Source organism: Ornithorhynchus anatinus, chromosome 13, assembly GCF_004115215.2.
Source record: "Ornithorhynchus anatinus isolate Pmale09 chromosome 13, mOrnAna1.pri.v4, whole genome shotgun sequence".
Lineage (NCBI taxonomy): Eukaryota > Metazoa > Chordata > Mammalia > Monotremata > Ornithorhynchidae > Ornithorhynchus > Ornithorhynchus anatinus.
In genome coordinates this window covers 33,095,050-33,107,029 of record NC_041740.1, presented here as the reverse complement: position 1 = coordinate 33,107,029, position 11,980 = coordinate 33,095,050, and the positions used below count along the sequence as shown (strand labels likewise).

At 50.6% G+C, this 11,980-nt stretch overlaps 1 protein-coding gene across 1 annotated transcript in view; it reads left to right on the top strand.

The window, feature by feature from the left end:
• The first annotated feature begins 8,218 nt into the window (after positions 1–8,218).
• CAMK1D (calcium/calmodulin dependent protein kinase ID) overlaps positions 8,219–11,980 on the top strand; it is a 252,179-nt gene continuing 248,417 nt past the window's right edge. The window contains exon 1 of the mRNA XM_029077775.2: positions 8,219–8,754. Within this exon, the coding sequence (XP_028933608.1) occupies positions 8,663–8,754 (92 nt within the window). The 5' untranslated portion in view covers positions 8,219–8,662. The remainder of the gene's footprint in view (positions 8,755–11,980) is intronic.

Sequence of the window (11,980 nt, the reverse complement as noted above, 5' to 3'; positions counted from 1 at the left end):
TGTTGGACTGACTTAACCCATGACATACTGGAGTTGGCTCTGCAGGCCCTTTGATGGGTCTGTGTGACAACAATCTGTGAGTCAAGAGAGGATGTCATTGGCATCGTCATGAGGCCGTTTGCATTGACTCAATGCTCAATGATTGAAAACCTGTTTTCTCATAAAGCAGAATTAAAGGACCGGCCCTATTTTGTGCTCAGGATACCTGGGAATTTTAAGCAGATTCTGGTCTTATTGCACGGTGTGGCATTCTAATGGGATTCTCAGCAGCCAGAAGTGAACATATCCATGTCATCTGATGAAGCACAGGTGGGAATGAGAAGAGCGAAACTAGAATTTTCTTTCAAGCTGTTCCCCAGGAACTCCTTCCCTTTTGTCCTGCTGCTCCCATGGTGAGCAGCATCTTGCTTTCATGATCAATTGTATCTGTTGAATGCTTGCTATGTGCAGAGAGTTCTGTACTAAGCACTTGGGAGAGTACAAAATAAGAGTTGGTAGACATATTCCCTGCCCACGACAAGCTTACAGTCTAGAGCATAAAGATGATGCATTTTCCTGGGCTGTCCTACAGATTCTCCAATCCTTTCCCACCCCCTTCACTGCAAGATCTGTGACCATTTTATGATGGTGGAAACTGTGGCCTAGGGAGAGGCTGAGTGACAAACCCACAGTTAGAGCCAACAGATCTGGGGTTTCCAGGCTGTTATTTGGCTCCTTACCCACCTTCCCCTGATTGGCTGTCAGCTGTGCCTTTGGCCTAATTTCAGCAGTGTGAGCCTCCACTCAGCTACTGATGCCCTTTAAGGCCTCTTGGTTTTAAGTTTATGAAAGTGTTAATCTCTGAGGAACTTGATGATCTCTCTCACAGTGGTGCTGGAAAATGGGAGGTCTTTACCATCATCATCTTCATCAACAGCATTAATGATCAAATTTGTGCAGAGCACTGAAGGAGGGGTTTAGTGCACATAAAGCAGAGTTCCTGCCTTTACTGCAGTTCTCAGTTTCTAGAAGAAAGGGAGCTAATGTGAACTGCTGAATATACAACAATTAGGGGTTTAAGGGTAGAGAAAAGTCATAAATCCAAGCAGATAAGTAAATTTAAAAAGGAGATAAGTAAATGGGAGGGCTAAGGTAGCTGTGGCTGAAAGAATGAGTTTTCTTTTTTTTAATGGTATTTAAGCTCTTACTATGTGCTGGGCACTGTACTAATCACCGAGGTAGACACAAGATAATCAGGTTGGACACAGTCCCTGTCCCAGTGGGCTCATAGTCTTAATCCCCATTTTACAGGTAAGATAACTGGAGGCACAGACAAGTTGAGTGACTTACCCAAGATCACATAGCAGATAAGTGGCAGAGCCAGAATTGGAACCCAGGGCCTACTGACTTCCAATCCCATCCTCGATGTACTAGGACATACAGCTTTTCAGTGAGATGACCAGGAAGGAGGAAGGTTTAATCAGGGAATGCTTCCTGGGGAAGGTAGATTTTTTAAGTGGGCTTTGATGGAGGGGAGGGACTTGGGCTGGAAAAGCTAAAGCAGGAAGCTGTTAAAGGTGGGAAATGGGTGAGCCACATGGGTTAATGCAAAACAGAACAACAGGTCTGGGGCTATTATGCTGATTAAAGATAATAAAAGACTAAAATCAAAGGCCCAATAGACAAACACCTTGCTGGCATAGAGGATCACTTTCTTTGATGCTTTCTCCATTTTCTGTAATTGGTAGTCTCTGTCCTAAAAATCCGGGATGCAAACAATTTGCAGGTGGATAGAATGAGAGAGCCATTCCCACTGTTGGTGGTAATTTGTTAACTGGAAATCAAAAATGTTCAGAGAAAAAGGATGAGAAGCAACAGAGCTTGGGAGACGTATAAATTTGCTAATACTAGAGGGTGATCTAGTTTGTCTGGTTCTCTCATACAAGGCAGTATGTGGCTTACTGCAGTATGCTTAATTCTTTTCGAAATTAATCTGTTCCCATTGCCAAATGCACATTTGTAATACCCTTTCCCCAACTCCAGTGCACTAGTGTGAACTGTGAAGATTTTGGTTAGTATTAGATATGGATATAAAAACTTACGCTTTAGTCTTAATAGGGTGGAATTCAGACCTAGGTTAGAGCTTATGGTGATTTTTTTTGGTTGGGGTTTTTTAAAATAGTATTTATGTGCTTACTATATGCCAGGCACTGGACTAAGTGCTGGGGTAGATACAAGCTAATCAGGTTAGACACAGTCTCTGTCCCACAGAGAGCTCACACTCTTAATCTCCATTTTACAGGTGAGGTAACTGGGGCACAGAGAAGTTAAGTGACTTGCCCAAGGTCACACAGCAGGCAAGTGGTGGATCCAGGATTAGAATCCAGGTCCTCCTGACTTCCAGACCTGTGCTTTATCTACTAGGCAACACTGCTTATGACTTGGGTAAATCCAAGTGTGATTTGGGTTGGCTTCTATGACCAAAAATGAAATTAGCTCTGACATTGACCTTGAATTTAATCAAGACCTAGTAGTAACCTGGATGAAGTCTGCTTCCATCTTGGCCTAACCTGAGGGATGCAAATTGTAAATGTGATGGAGTCTTGTACCAGGAATAACAGGGGTCTTCAGTCCTGAAATCTCAAGCCTGAAAACCTGAGTCGGGGAACTGGGGATTGTGCTAGTTAGTGGCTGGTGGTAACATCATTTCCACTCTTTCATCTCTCTCCGGGGCACAGCGTACAACGAATAAGTAGGCAGGCAGGGATGCATGTGAAATCTTTGCCCACATTAGCCAGCTACTGGTAGAACTGGGACTAGAACCCCGGTCTCCTGATTTCCGGAGCAATCCTCTTTCCATCAGGCCAGCAGCGGGGCTTATTTTAAACGTAAATGTGGAACAAAGTCAAAACAAGGGCTAGGATTAGTTAAGGCTAAATTTAATTTATACATTGAACCAGAGGGGTAGAATTGATTCTGCCTTGCTGTGTCTCTTAACTACTCAGTAATTATAGGCAAACAGAACTCTATGGTGGTACTTATGTACTTTTCACAGTTGCGTTGGAATAACTGATTTTGAGCCATTGGGGCCAACTAAACAAGGTATTGCAGGGATCTTGAAGTCAGGTGGTCATTAGCCTATATCAAGTGTTCACTGTGTGCCCAACTCTGTGCTGGTTAGTGTGGGAAAGAATAAAGAGAAGGCACAGCCCTGACCTCAAGAGCCTGCAGCCTAATTGGGGGGACAGGACAAACACAAATAGATAACACACACAAGAAGACCTAAAACGTAAGTCCTGGAGACATAGGACATGATAGGACCATAAAAGAACAAATAACAGCTCCCATGTATACTCATTTAACGAATTGGATTTATAGCGAGTGGTGAGGGGAACTGGAGTGAAAAGTGAGTTATTGGCTAAGTATTTCAGCCAGTCTAATTCTGTTAGGCTACTACTGCACAGTACAATTTAATCATTCACCGCTCCTGGGCTCCAAATGATACCCAAGGGGCAGGACAGGCTAGCCCAGGGGCTCAGGGTGTTGTAGTCCAGGCTAAGCGGGGGATGGGAGGGCTCCCATGAACACTCCATCATGGAGTCCACAGCTACAGCCCTTACCAAAAGCGGCCCTCAAGCTTGGCTGGAGGGAGTTTCCCCGCCATGAATCGCCTCCATGCTGTGGCATAACTTCGTCACCTCTCCTTCCCGCAGTTGTGGCTGGTTGCTGGTGACAGCAAGTAGGAAGCCCATGGGAACTGCAGCCCTCAGGGTGCAGGAACCTCTAGACTTTAAGGTCGTTGTGCACAGGGAGTAAGTCCACCTACTGTTGCATTGTACTCTCCCAAGCACTTAATAATAATGTTGGTATTTGTTAAGCGCTTACTATGTGCCGAGCACTGTTCTAAGCGCTGGGGTAGACACAGGGGAAGCAGGTTGTCCCACGTGGGGCTCACAGTCTTAATCCCCATTTTACAGATGAGGGAACTGAGGCACAGAGAAGTGAAGTGACTTGCCCACAGTCACACAGCTGACAAGTGGCAGAGCTGGGATTCAAACTCACGAGCCCTGACTCCAAAGCCCGTGCTCTTTCCACTGCGCCACGCTGCTTCTCATAATGTTGGTATTTGTTAAGAACTTACTATGTGCCGAGCACTGTTCTAAGCGCTGGGGTAGACACAGGGGAATCAGGTTGTCCCACGTGGGGCTCACAGTCTTCATCCCCATTTTACAGATGAGGTAACTTAGTATGCTGCTCTGCACACAGTAAGTGCTCAATAAATATGATTGACTGGGAGCTAAAGCCTTGGCAACCTGGTTTGGAAAGCATCAGAGCAGAATGGATAAGTACCCCATAACCTGCCCTCTCCACCCTTCTCCCCCTCCCCCCACCACCCAAATCCTTGTCTGTGAGGGAGCAGCACTTAGCTGAGGCTCAAGAAAGCCTAGCCCCAATGACCACACATTTTAGTAGCCACATTAGCCCTCCTGATAGCCTTTCAATTGAAAGGGATTAGCTATTGTTAAGGGGAGGGACCCAGGGCATACAAGGGGTTGCCAGCCTCCCCTGGCTGAGAGAGTGGCACAGGGTAGGGGGTGGGGGGTGGCTCTGCCTGGTGTGAATCAGTTGAACCAGGGAGGTGGCTCAAATGTCAACATATATAGTGTGACATATATGGCATCATGAATCACAGGTAGGCCCTGCATAATCCATTAGTCCCAGGCCCAAAGGCTGCTTAGGATCTCTCTCCAAATATTCCTAACCCTTTATTGCAGTAGGCATTCCTAGGAATAGTTGGTAAATCGGGAAGACTAGGCTGATGGTGCAATTAGAGACATCACTAATTTCCAGTTTAAACCTCAGTATTCAAACTAGATTGGCAAATCTCTGCGCATGTTCCCCAAGGTGACACACGAAGTCATTCTGCCCAATGCTCAGCCCCTCCCCTGCCCCACCCACACCTTCATCCCCATCCCAGGCCCTGCTTTCTGGTTGACCCCAGGGACGTGATGAGTTCAGCCACCTGAGACTCCTTTCCCACCAGTTTATTTCCACTTTCCTCCTTCTGCCTCCTCTTCCCCTTCCCCTCCTCCCAAATGGTTCTGGCCACCTGCCACATTATCCTCCTAATAATTAGATGCTGGACCTTTCTTGGAAGTCTGCCACAGCACTTGCCGACCCCTGATTTAGACCCTTAAAACATGTTTAATATACCTGGACCAGTTCTTCCAGCCTGGAGCTGAGACCAGAGTCCCTCCACTGAGGTCAGAGTCCCTCTCTCTGGCAGGCCTTGAACTGCAGAGAAGTGTGGGAGTAGAAGAGTGCAGTGCCACCTGGCTTTCACTAGCTGGTTGTAAATTCTTCCCTCACACACCAGAAAAAAACTAAAATAAACCACAACCTCCATCCCCACTAGATGAACCAGCTCTGGTATGTTGCTGTTGGAGTTGCCAGGGGTGGGATCTCCAGAGACTGGTTCTGTTCCTAGGTAAAGATTAGGATTAGGGGCAGGCAGAGTCACCAAATTTAGTGGCCATCTGCCTCTATCCTTCAGTTTTCTCTCTAGTGTCCTGACAACTAAGCCGAGATGCCTATTACTCCCTTACTAATCTGGTCATCCCTGACTCAGCCAAGAGAGCCAGGTAGCCTGGAATCTGAATCAGAGAATCAGCGGAGGCAGTGGTTTGGAGATTTAGCATCCGGGGAGGCAGTTTAGGGGCCGGGGGAGTGGATGTAGGAACGGGACCCCAGATCCAGGATAGTTTGGTGTTCCAGGATGACTCAAACAGTCTATCGGGTATTTAGTGAGCACTTACTGTGTGCAGAGCACTGTACTAATCGCTTGGGAGTGTACAGTATACAACAGAGTTGGTAGACTCTTCCCTGGCCCGCATGGAGCATGCAGTGCAGAGGGACACTCAAGTATCAAGTGAATGTTATCTCCCGACTTGGTTAAAAGTCAGAGGTTCTGCCTCGAGGTTGCCCGCTGTCCTGAACTGGAGGGTGGCGAGAGTGGGTCCTTGCCCATGGGGTCTCCTGCATCTCCTTTCCCCCACCTACAGGAAGGGTGATCTTGGTTTGCAAGTCAAAGGAGACTGAGGTTAGAGGATGCGTAATAGCCCGGTTGGGACCGCTGACTAAAAGGAAGTGCTCTAGTAGGTAAGAGAGAGGTAGTCGTTGAAATTGGCACCTGAGGGTGGGTATAGAGCCTCCCATCCTGGAAGTCCTTAAATCTAGGAGAGACAAGCTGGTTAAGTCATTCTGGAACTGGACCTCTTGAGGGGCTATCCAGCTTTGTGGTTTTATGAATCTGCAGATAATACTCTGCAGCTGGGGTCTGGGGAGGAACCTGGAGCCTGTTGGGTGGGAGGGTGATGGTGCATTAGCCCTAGGTTTTCCTCAAGTTTCCCCCATTGGTGTCAGGTGTGGGGGGGAGCTGTGGGGCTGGGCTGCTGGAAATAATAACAGTCACTGGTACTGACAGATGATCTGGGAGAATAGGGAGATGGGTGCTCCATCTGGTCCCCACCCATTCTCTCTCTCCCTTCTCCTCTTCTTCTCCTGCTGCCTCCTTTCCCAACATTATCTCCTTCTTCTCATCTCCCTCTTCTTTCTCTTGCCTCCTCCTCCTCCTCCGTTTTTCTTCTTTCTACCTCCCCCGTCCCCACGTCCAGCCGTCTCCCCAGAAGTCTCTGTCAGAGACAAGCTGTCAGTCAGGCCCTGCTCCCCACCTCAAGTCCCCCATCTCTACCAGTCCTTAACATCCCCCTTACCACCACCACTACCCACCCACCCACGAGCTTGCTTCTCCCATTATTTGACGTCTGCGGGGGTTTTGGTGCAATGCGAATTATCTCGGTTTGCCCAAGGAGGCGGGAGGGGGCCGAGGCCGGGGGCGAGGGGAGGATGGGGGCGGCTGAGAAGTCCAAGTCCTCCCGCTACCTCTTCGAACCCTTTCCATCATCTTTCCGCCACTCCGGCCCCCGGCCCCGCGTCCATCCATCTCCGCCTCCCGTTGCCATAGCGACCAGCTACAGCCGGCTTGCCACACTGTGGACTCCTCGCCGCCACAACCGGGCTTGCGTGTCTCTGTGTGTGTGTGTGTGTGTGTTTCGCGGGGGGGGAGGGGTGTCACTCAGTCCGGCACAGCTCTTCATCTCCCTCCCCCCTTCCCCTCCCCTGCCCCTCTTCCCATCTTCCCCTCCCCCACCAGCCCCACCTCGTGGATGCCCAATCGCGGGGCGCTCCCGCTGCTCTCCCTCATATTGCACTCTCCCAAGCGCTTAGTACAGTGCACTGCGCACAGTAAGCGCTCAGAAAATAGGATCGATTGATCCTCCTGAGATTGGGCAGGAAGCCAAGCCCCCTCCCACCCCTTCATCCTCCTCCTTAGCCCTTCCTTTTCCCTCCTTCCAGGAGACTTAAAACCCCGGGGATTCCCCTCCCCACCCATCTAAAAAAATGAGGGTCCTCTGGTCTCCCCTTCCCCCCCCGTCCCCGCTCCAGCGCCCACCAAGTAGCAGGAGAAGGAAAGTTGGGGCCGGGGTCGCCGAGCTAGGACCACGGTCGGCAGGGAATCTGGTTGTTGCTGGACAGTGTAAAAGGGAGCAGAGAGGGCATCCACCGTTTCATAATCATCATCATGGTATTTGTCAAGCGCTTACTATGTGCCAAGCACTGTTCTAAGCGCTGGGGATGGATACAAGCTAATCAGGTTGTCCCACGTGGGGCTCTCAGTCTTAATCCCCATTTTGCGGATGATGATGGTATTAAACGCTTACTATGTGCCAAGCACTGTTCTAAACGCTGGGGATGGATACAAGCTAATCAGGTTGTCCCACGTGGGGCTCACAGTCCTAATCCCCATTTCGCGGATGATGATGATGATGATGGTATTTATTAAGCGCTTCCTATGTGCCAAACACGGTCTAAGAGCTGGGGTAGATACAAGGTAATCAACCACGTGGGGCTCACAGTCTTAATCTCCCCCCATTTTACAGATGAGGTCCCTGAGGAGTAAAGTGACTTGCCCAAGGTCACGCATCAGATCGGGGCGGAGCCGGGATTAGAACCCACGTCCTGTGACTCCCAAGCCCGGCCTCTTGCCACTCAGGCACGCTGCTTCTATCATCACCTCGCGGAAGGCAGCAAAACAGGGAGGGAGGAGGAGGAGGAGGGCAGGGGGGAGAGAGAGCAGGGAGGGAGGGGAGAAGAGGAGGAGGAGGAGGAGGAGGAGGAAAGAAAGTCTCAGAAAGTGGGTTTGCAGCAGGGGGCAGAGGAGCCTAGAGCCGCGGCGGCTGCAGGAAGTCTGGGCCCCAGCGGAGCAGTCGGAAGACACAACACACACGCGTGCACACACACACACACACACACACTCTTACACTGACACACACACTCACACCCACAAGCACACCCAGGGAGGGAGAGAGAGAGTGAAAGAGGAAACTGCAGAAGAGGAAGCTGCGCTGCAGTTGAAAGTCTGTGTGTGTGTGTGTGTGTGTCCGTGTCTCTGCGTGTGTCTGTGTGTGTCTGCCGCCCTCCTGTCCGTGTCCGTCCCGGGCTCAGCATCTCCGGGCTCGGCCTCGGCGCCCAGCCCCCTCCCCAGTCCGTCTGGGCAGCCCACCCCTCGGATCTGCCCTGCCCGGCCCTGCCCGGTCCTGCCCGGCCCAGACCCTCGGCTGCCATGGCCCGGGAGAACGGCGAGAGCAGCTCCTCCTGGAAAAAGCAAGCCGAGGACATCAAGAAGATCTTCGAGTTCAAGGAGACCCTGGGGACGTAAGTAGGGGTGAGGGGGAGGACTGATCCCTGCAGACCCCCTCCCCCATACGCACACCTCGGGGGGCTTCTGCCCACCCCCCGTTGGAAGGGTCGTGGGGGCAGCCGGATGGGCAGCGCCGAAGCTCGGGGGTGAGGGGGGGCGGTCCCTGACTTTCCCACGCGTTGGCATCCTCCCCATCCCCCCTCCTCGCCTCGGCCCATCCATCGATGGGTTTTGAGAATGTGGCTCTTTCGGTCTGCGATGGCTGTGGCTCTCAACGCGCTGGCCCTGTCACCGGCTGTTGGCACCTCTTGTTCACCCACGCGTGCCCCCAGGTGGCATCTCTGCGGGGGTCCTGTCACGTCGCCAGCTGCCCTTCCATTCCGGTGCTCGGGGTCTCCACGCCGTCGGGGTGGTCTTCCCTCCCTCTCTCCCTCGCCTGGCATATGCAGGAGAGAGCCAGGCAGGGCGCTCATCCCGTATGGGTAGAGGTGATGCCCCTCTACACCCACGGACGGAACCCTAGCAGGGTGTCTGGAAATGCAGTTTGACTTTCATGCCGAGAGCTCATGCGGTAGCTATTCATAGAAAGAAGAGCAGAAACGATCAGAAGTCGATTGGATCCGCGCTTTAAACATGTGCTCTAGTTTACCCTCTGTGGTTGGCATCAGTGTGCCCTACAGATATTTTGGGAGGTTCGGGAAAGGTAAGAGCGATGATGGTCAAAGGGAACCGAGAAACCTGTTGTAGGGGGCAGACGGGCACCCGATTATCTTTGCCCCTTGACAGAAGTAGGCAACACGATTAAAAGTTGCGGTGGAGATCTGTGTGGGTGTGAAGCCAGGGGAGAATCCGGGGGTTGTCACGAGCGATCAGTCAGCCTGCGGTTTTTCTCTGGGAGACTTTTGGGCAAAACGGAGCCAGGGTTCCTCACGTCGCTCGCCTTCGGTGGCATCTGTTCTTTTCTTCCCCCACCCTAGGTCCACCGTGGGCAAGCTTCAAGGAGGTCACCATGGCACGTGGCTCTTTCAAGTTACACTTCTGATTCTACTCGCCACAGGCGCTCAGAGATTGAGAGGAGGGCCTCTGCCGTGCTTTCTTTTCATGAGGGCTCTTGTCCACCTGGCTTATTTTTCCACGCCAACGACCGTCCGGCGATCGTAAAACAAGATGGAACCCTTTTAAGTCCGAAGGGACCTGTATCGCCCGGGGAGCGAGGTCCCTTGGTAAACTCTCGGGGTGGTTTTGGTGAAACCTTTTGAAAATACTCTCTGAGGTTTATTCAGGTGCTCCTGGTCTAGGGCTCAGACTCTCAGGTTACTGGGTAATAAGCGTGCCCTTGCTTGTAATCAGAGGTGTTATGATTCTTTGGCCGTGGGAGAGGGGATTGGAAGGAGTGAAATCTAAGTTATCAGGGTTCACTCGTTACTCCATGACTCAGTTTCCTCATCTTTAAAACGAGGTTTCAATACCTGTTCTTCCTCCCACTCAGACTCGAGGCCCTTGTGGTACGGGGACTGGGTCGGACCTGATTATCTCGAATCTACCCCAGTGCTTCATACAGTGCTTGGCACAGGGTAAGCACTTTAAGTAGTGGTATTATTTGGATGCTGTGTGTGTGTTCTGCCTGTTGTGACTCTCCTCACTATCTCTTATCCCCTTGTTCGGCTTATTACGTCCAAGGTTGGCTCCCAAGATGGTCCTGAAAGTGGCCGTGGGTGATGCAGTGTCCCCTGGCTGACTTCTGTTCCTCCAGTTAACGTGTGTCATTCCAATCTCTGCAGTGGCTACTACTGCTGCTGGAGATCACCCTTCTGTGGCTTGGTTGGATCGCTGCTGCTACGGTGGAGTTGGCCCAAGATCCAGTCCTTATAATGGATGGGATTCTCCCCACCGCCGCAGCCCTAGAGGTTCAGATGCCTCTGCAGAGCAGCCTGTGTGAATTGAGGTTCCCCCCCACCCCCCGGCCAAGGACACTATTTTTTTAATGGTAGTTGTTAAGCACTTACTATGTGTCAGGTATTATCCTAAGTGCTGGGGTAGATCCAAGCTAATCAGGTTGGACAACATCCATGACCACATGGGGTTCACGTCTTAATCCCCATTAAGAGGAGGGAACTGAGGCACAGAGAAGTGAAGTGACTTGCCCAAGGTCACACAGCAGACATGTGGCAGAGCCGGGACTGGAACCCAGGACCTTGGGACTCCCAGGACCGTGTTGGAGCTTTCTCCATGGACTGCAGAGGGTCGAGGTCCATCTAGAAAAAAACTCTTCAGGTTCTCCCAGAGCCCGGGTGGGCTTTTGTAGGCAGGAACTCTGAGGGACTCGGGTTTTAAAATACTAGAGATGTTTCTTGCAGCAATAGCCGCTTCTCTGCTGGGTCCGCAGTTCAGGATGTTTCCCTCTACATCAAGTTCAGTGACCTTGGTCCACTTGTTTAAATCAAGAAGCATAGCATCCAGGGCACTCACTGCTGGCTTTCAAGCTCAGGCCAAATCTGCTTGTGATAAACCAGGGGTGATAGGGGAAGCTTAGAAACCAAGATTGATGAACAGCATTTTTCCCAACAAAAACGAGCTCAGGAAGTGTTGACCTGGGGTGTGAGCCTGACTGTGTGGTAATCTGTAAGGGTCTCTCAGTAACATTGATCCCAAAGTTCTGGCTTTGGCATTGTCTGTGGTGAGACCTGGGGCAAATCATTAACTTCTCTGTGTCAGTTTTCTTCTCTGTTGAATGAGGATAAAATATCTGTTCTCCCTCCCTTTAGGACTGTGAGCCTTGTTTGGGACAGGGACAGTGTCCAATCCAATTATTTTGTATCTACCCAGGGCCTAGTCCAATTAAAAAATACCCTCATCAGGAGCTGGGAAGTTCTGAATAGCCATTTGATGGAAGCAGGAACAGATTACTCTTTAGCTTGTTGTGGGTAGGTAGCATGTCTACCACCTCCCTTATACTGTATTCTCCCAAGAGCTTAGTACAATGCTCTGCACAAAGTAATGGCTCAGTAAATATGAGTGATTGACTAAAAATCCTCCTCTATTTATGGTTTTCCAGGCTAGAGTTTGCTGACTCACACCCACCCCTTTGTTGTTGATTGTTACATGTTTTCCCTTTGTTATTGACTATTAATCCCTAACTGTAATTGTTGAGGTAACAGTAAGAGTAAACACATTTATTGAACACACACTTGGGAAATATTAAACAAAGAAGTGGACACTAAGAGCCCCAGTGGTGTGCTT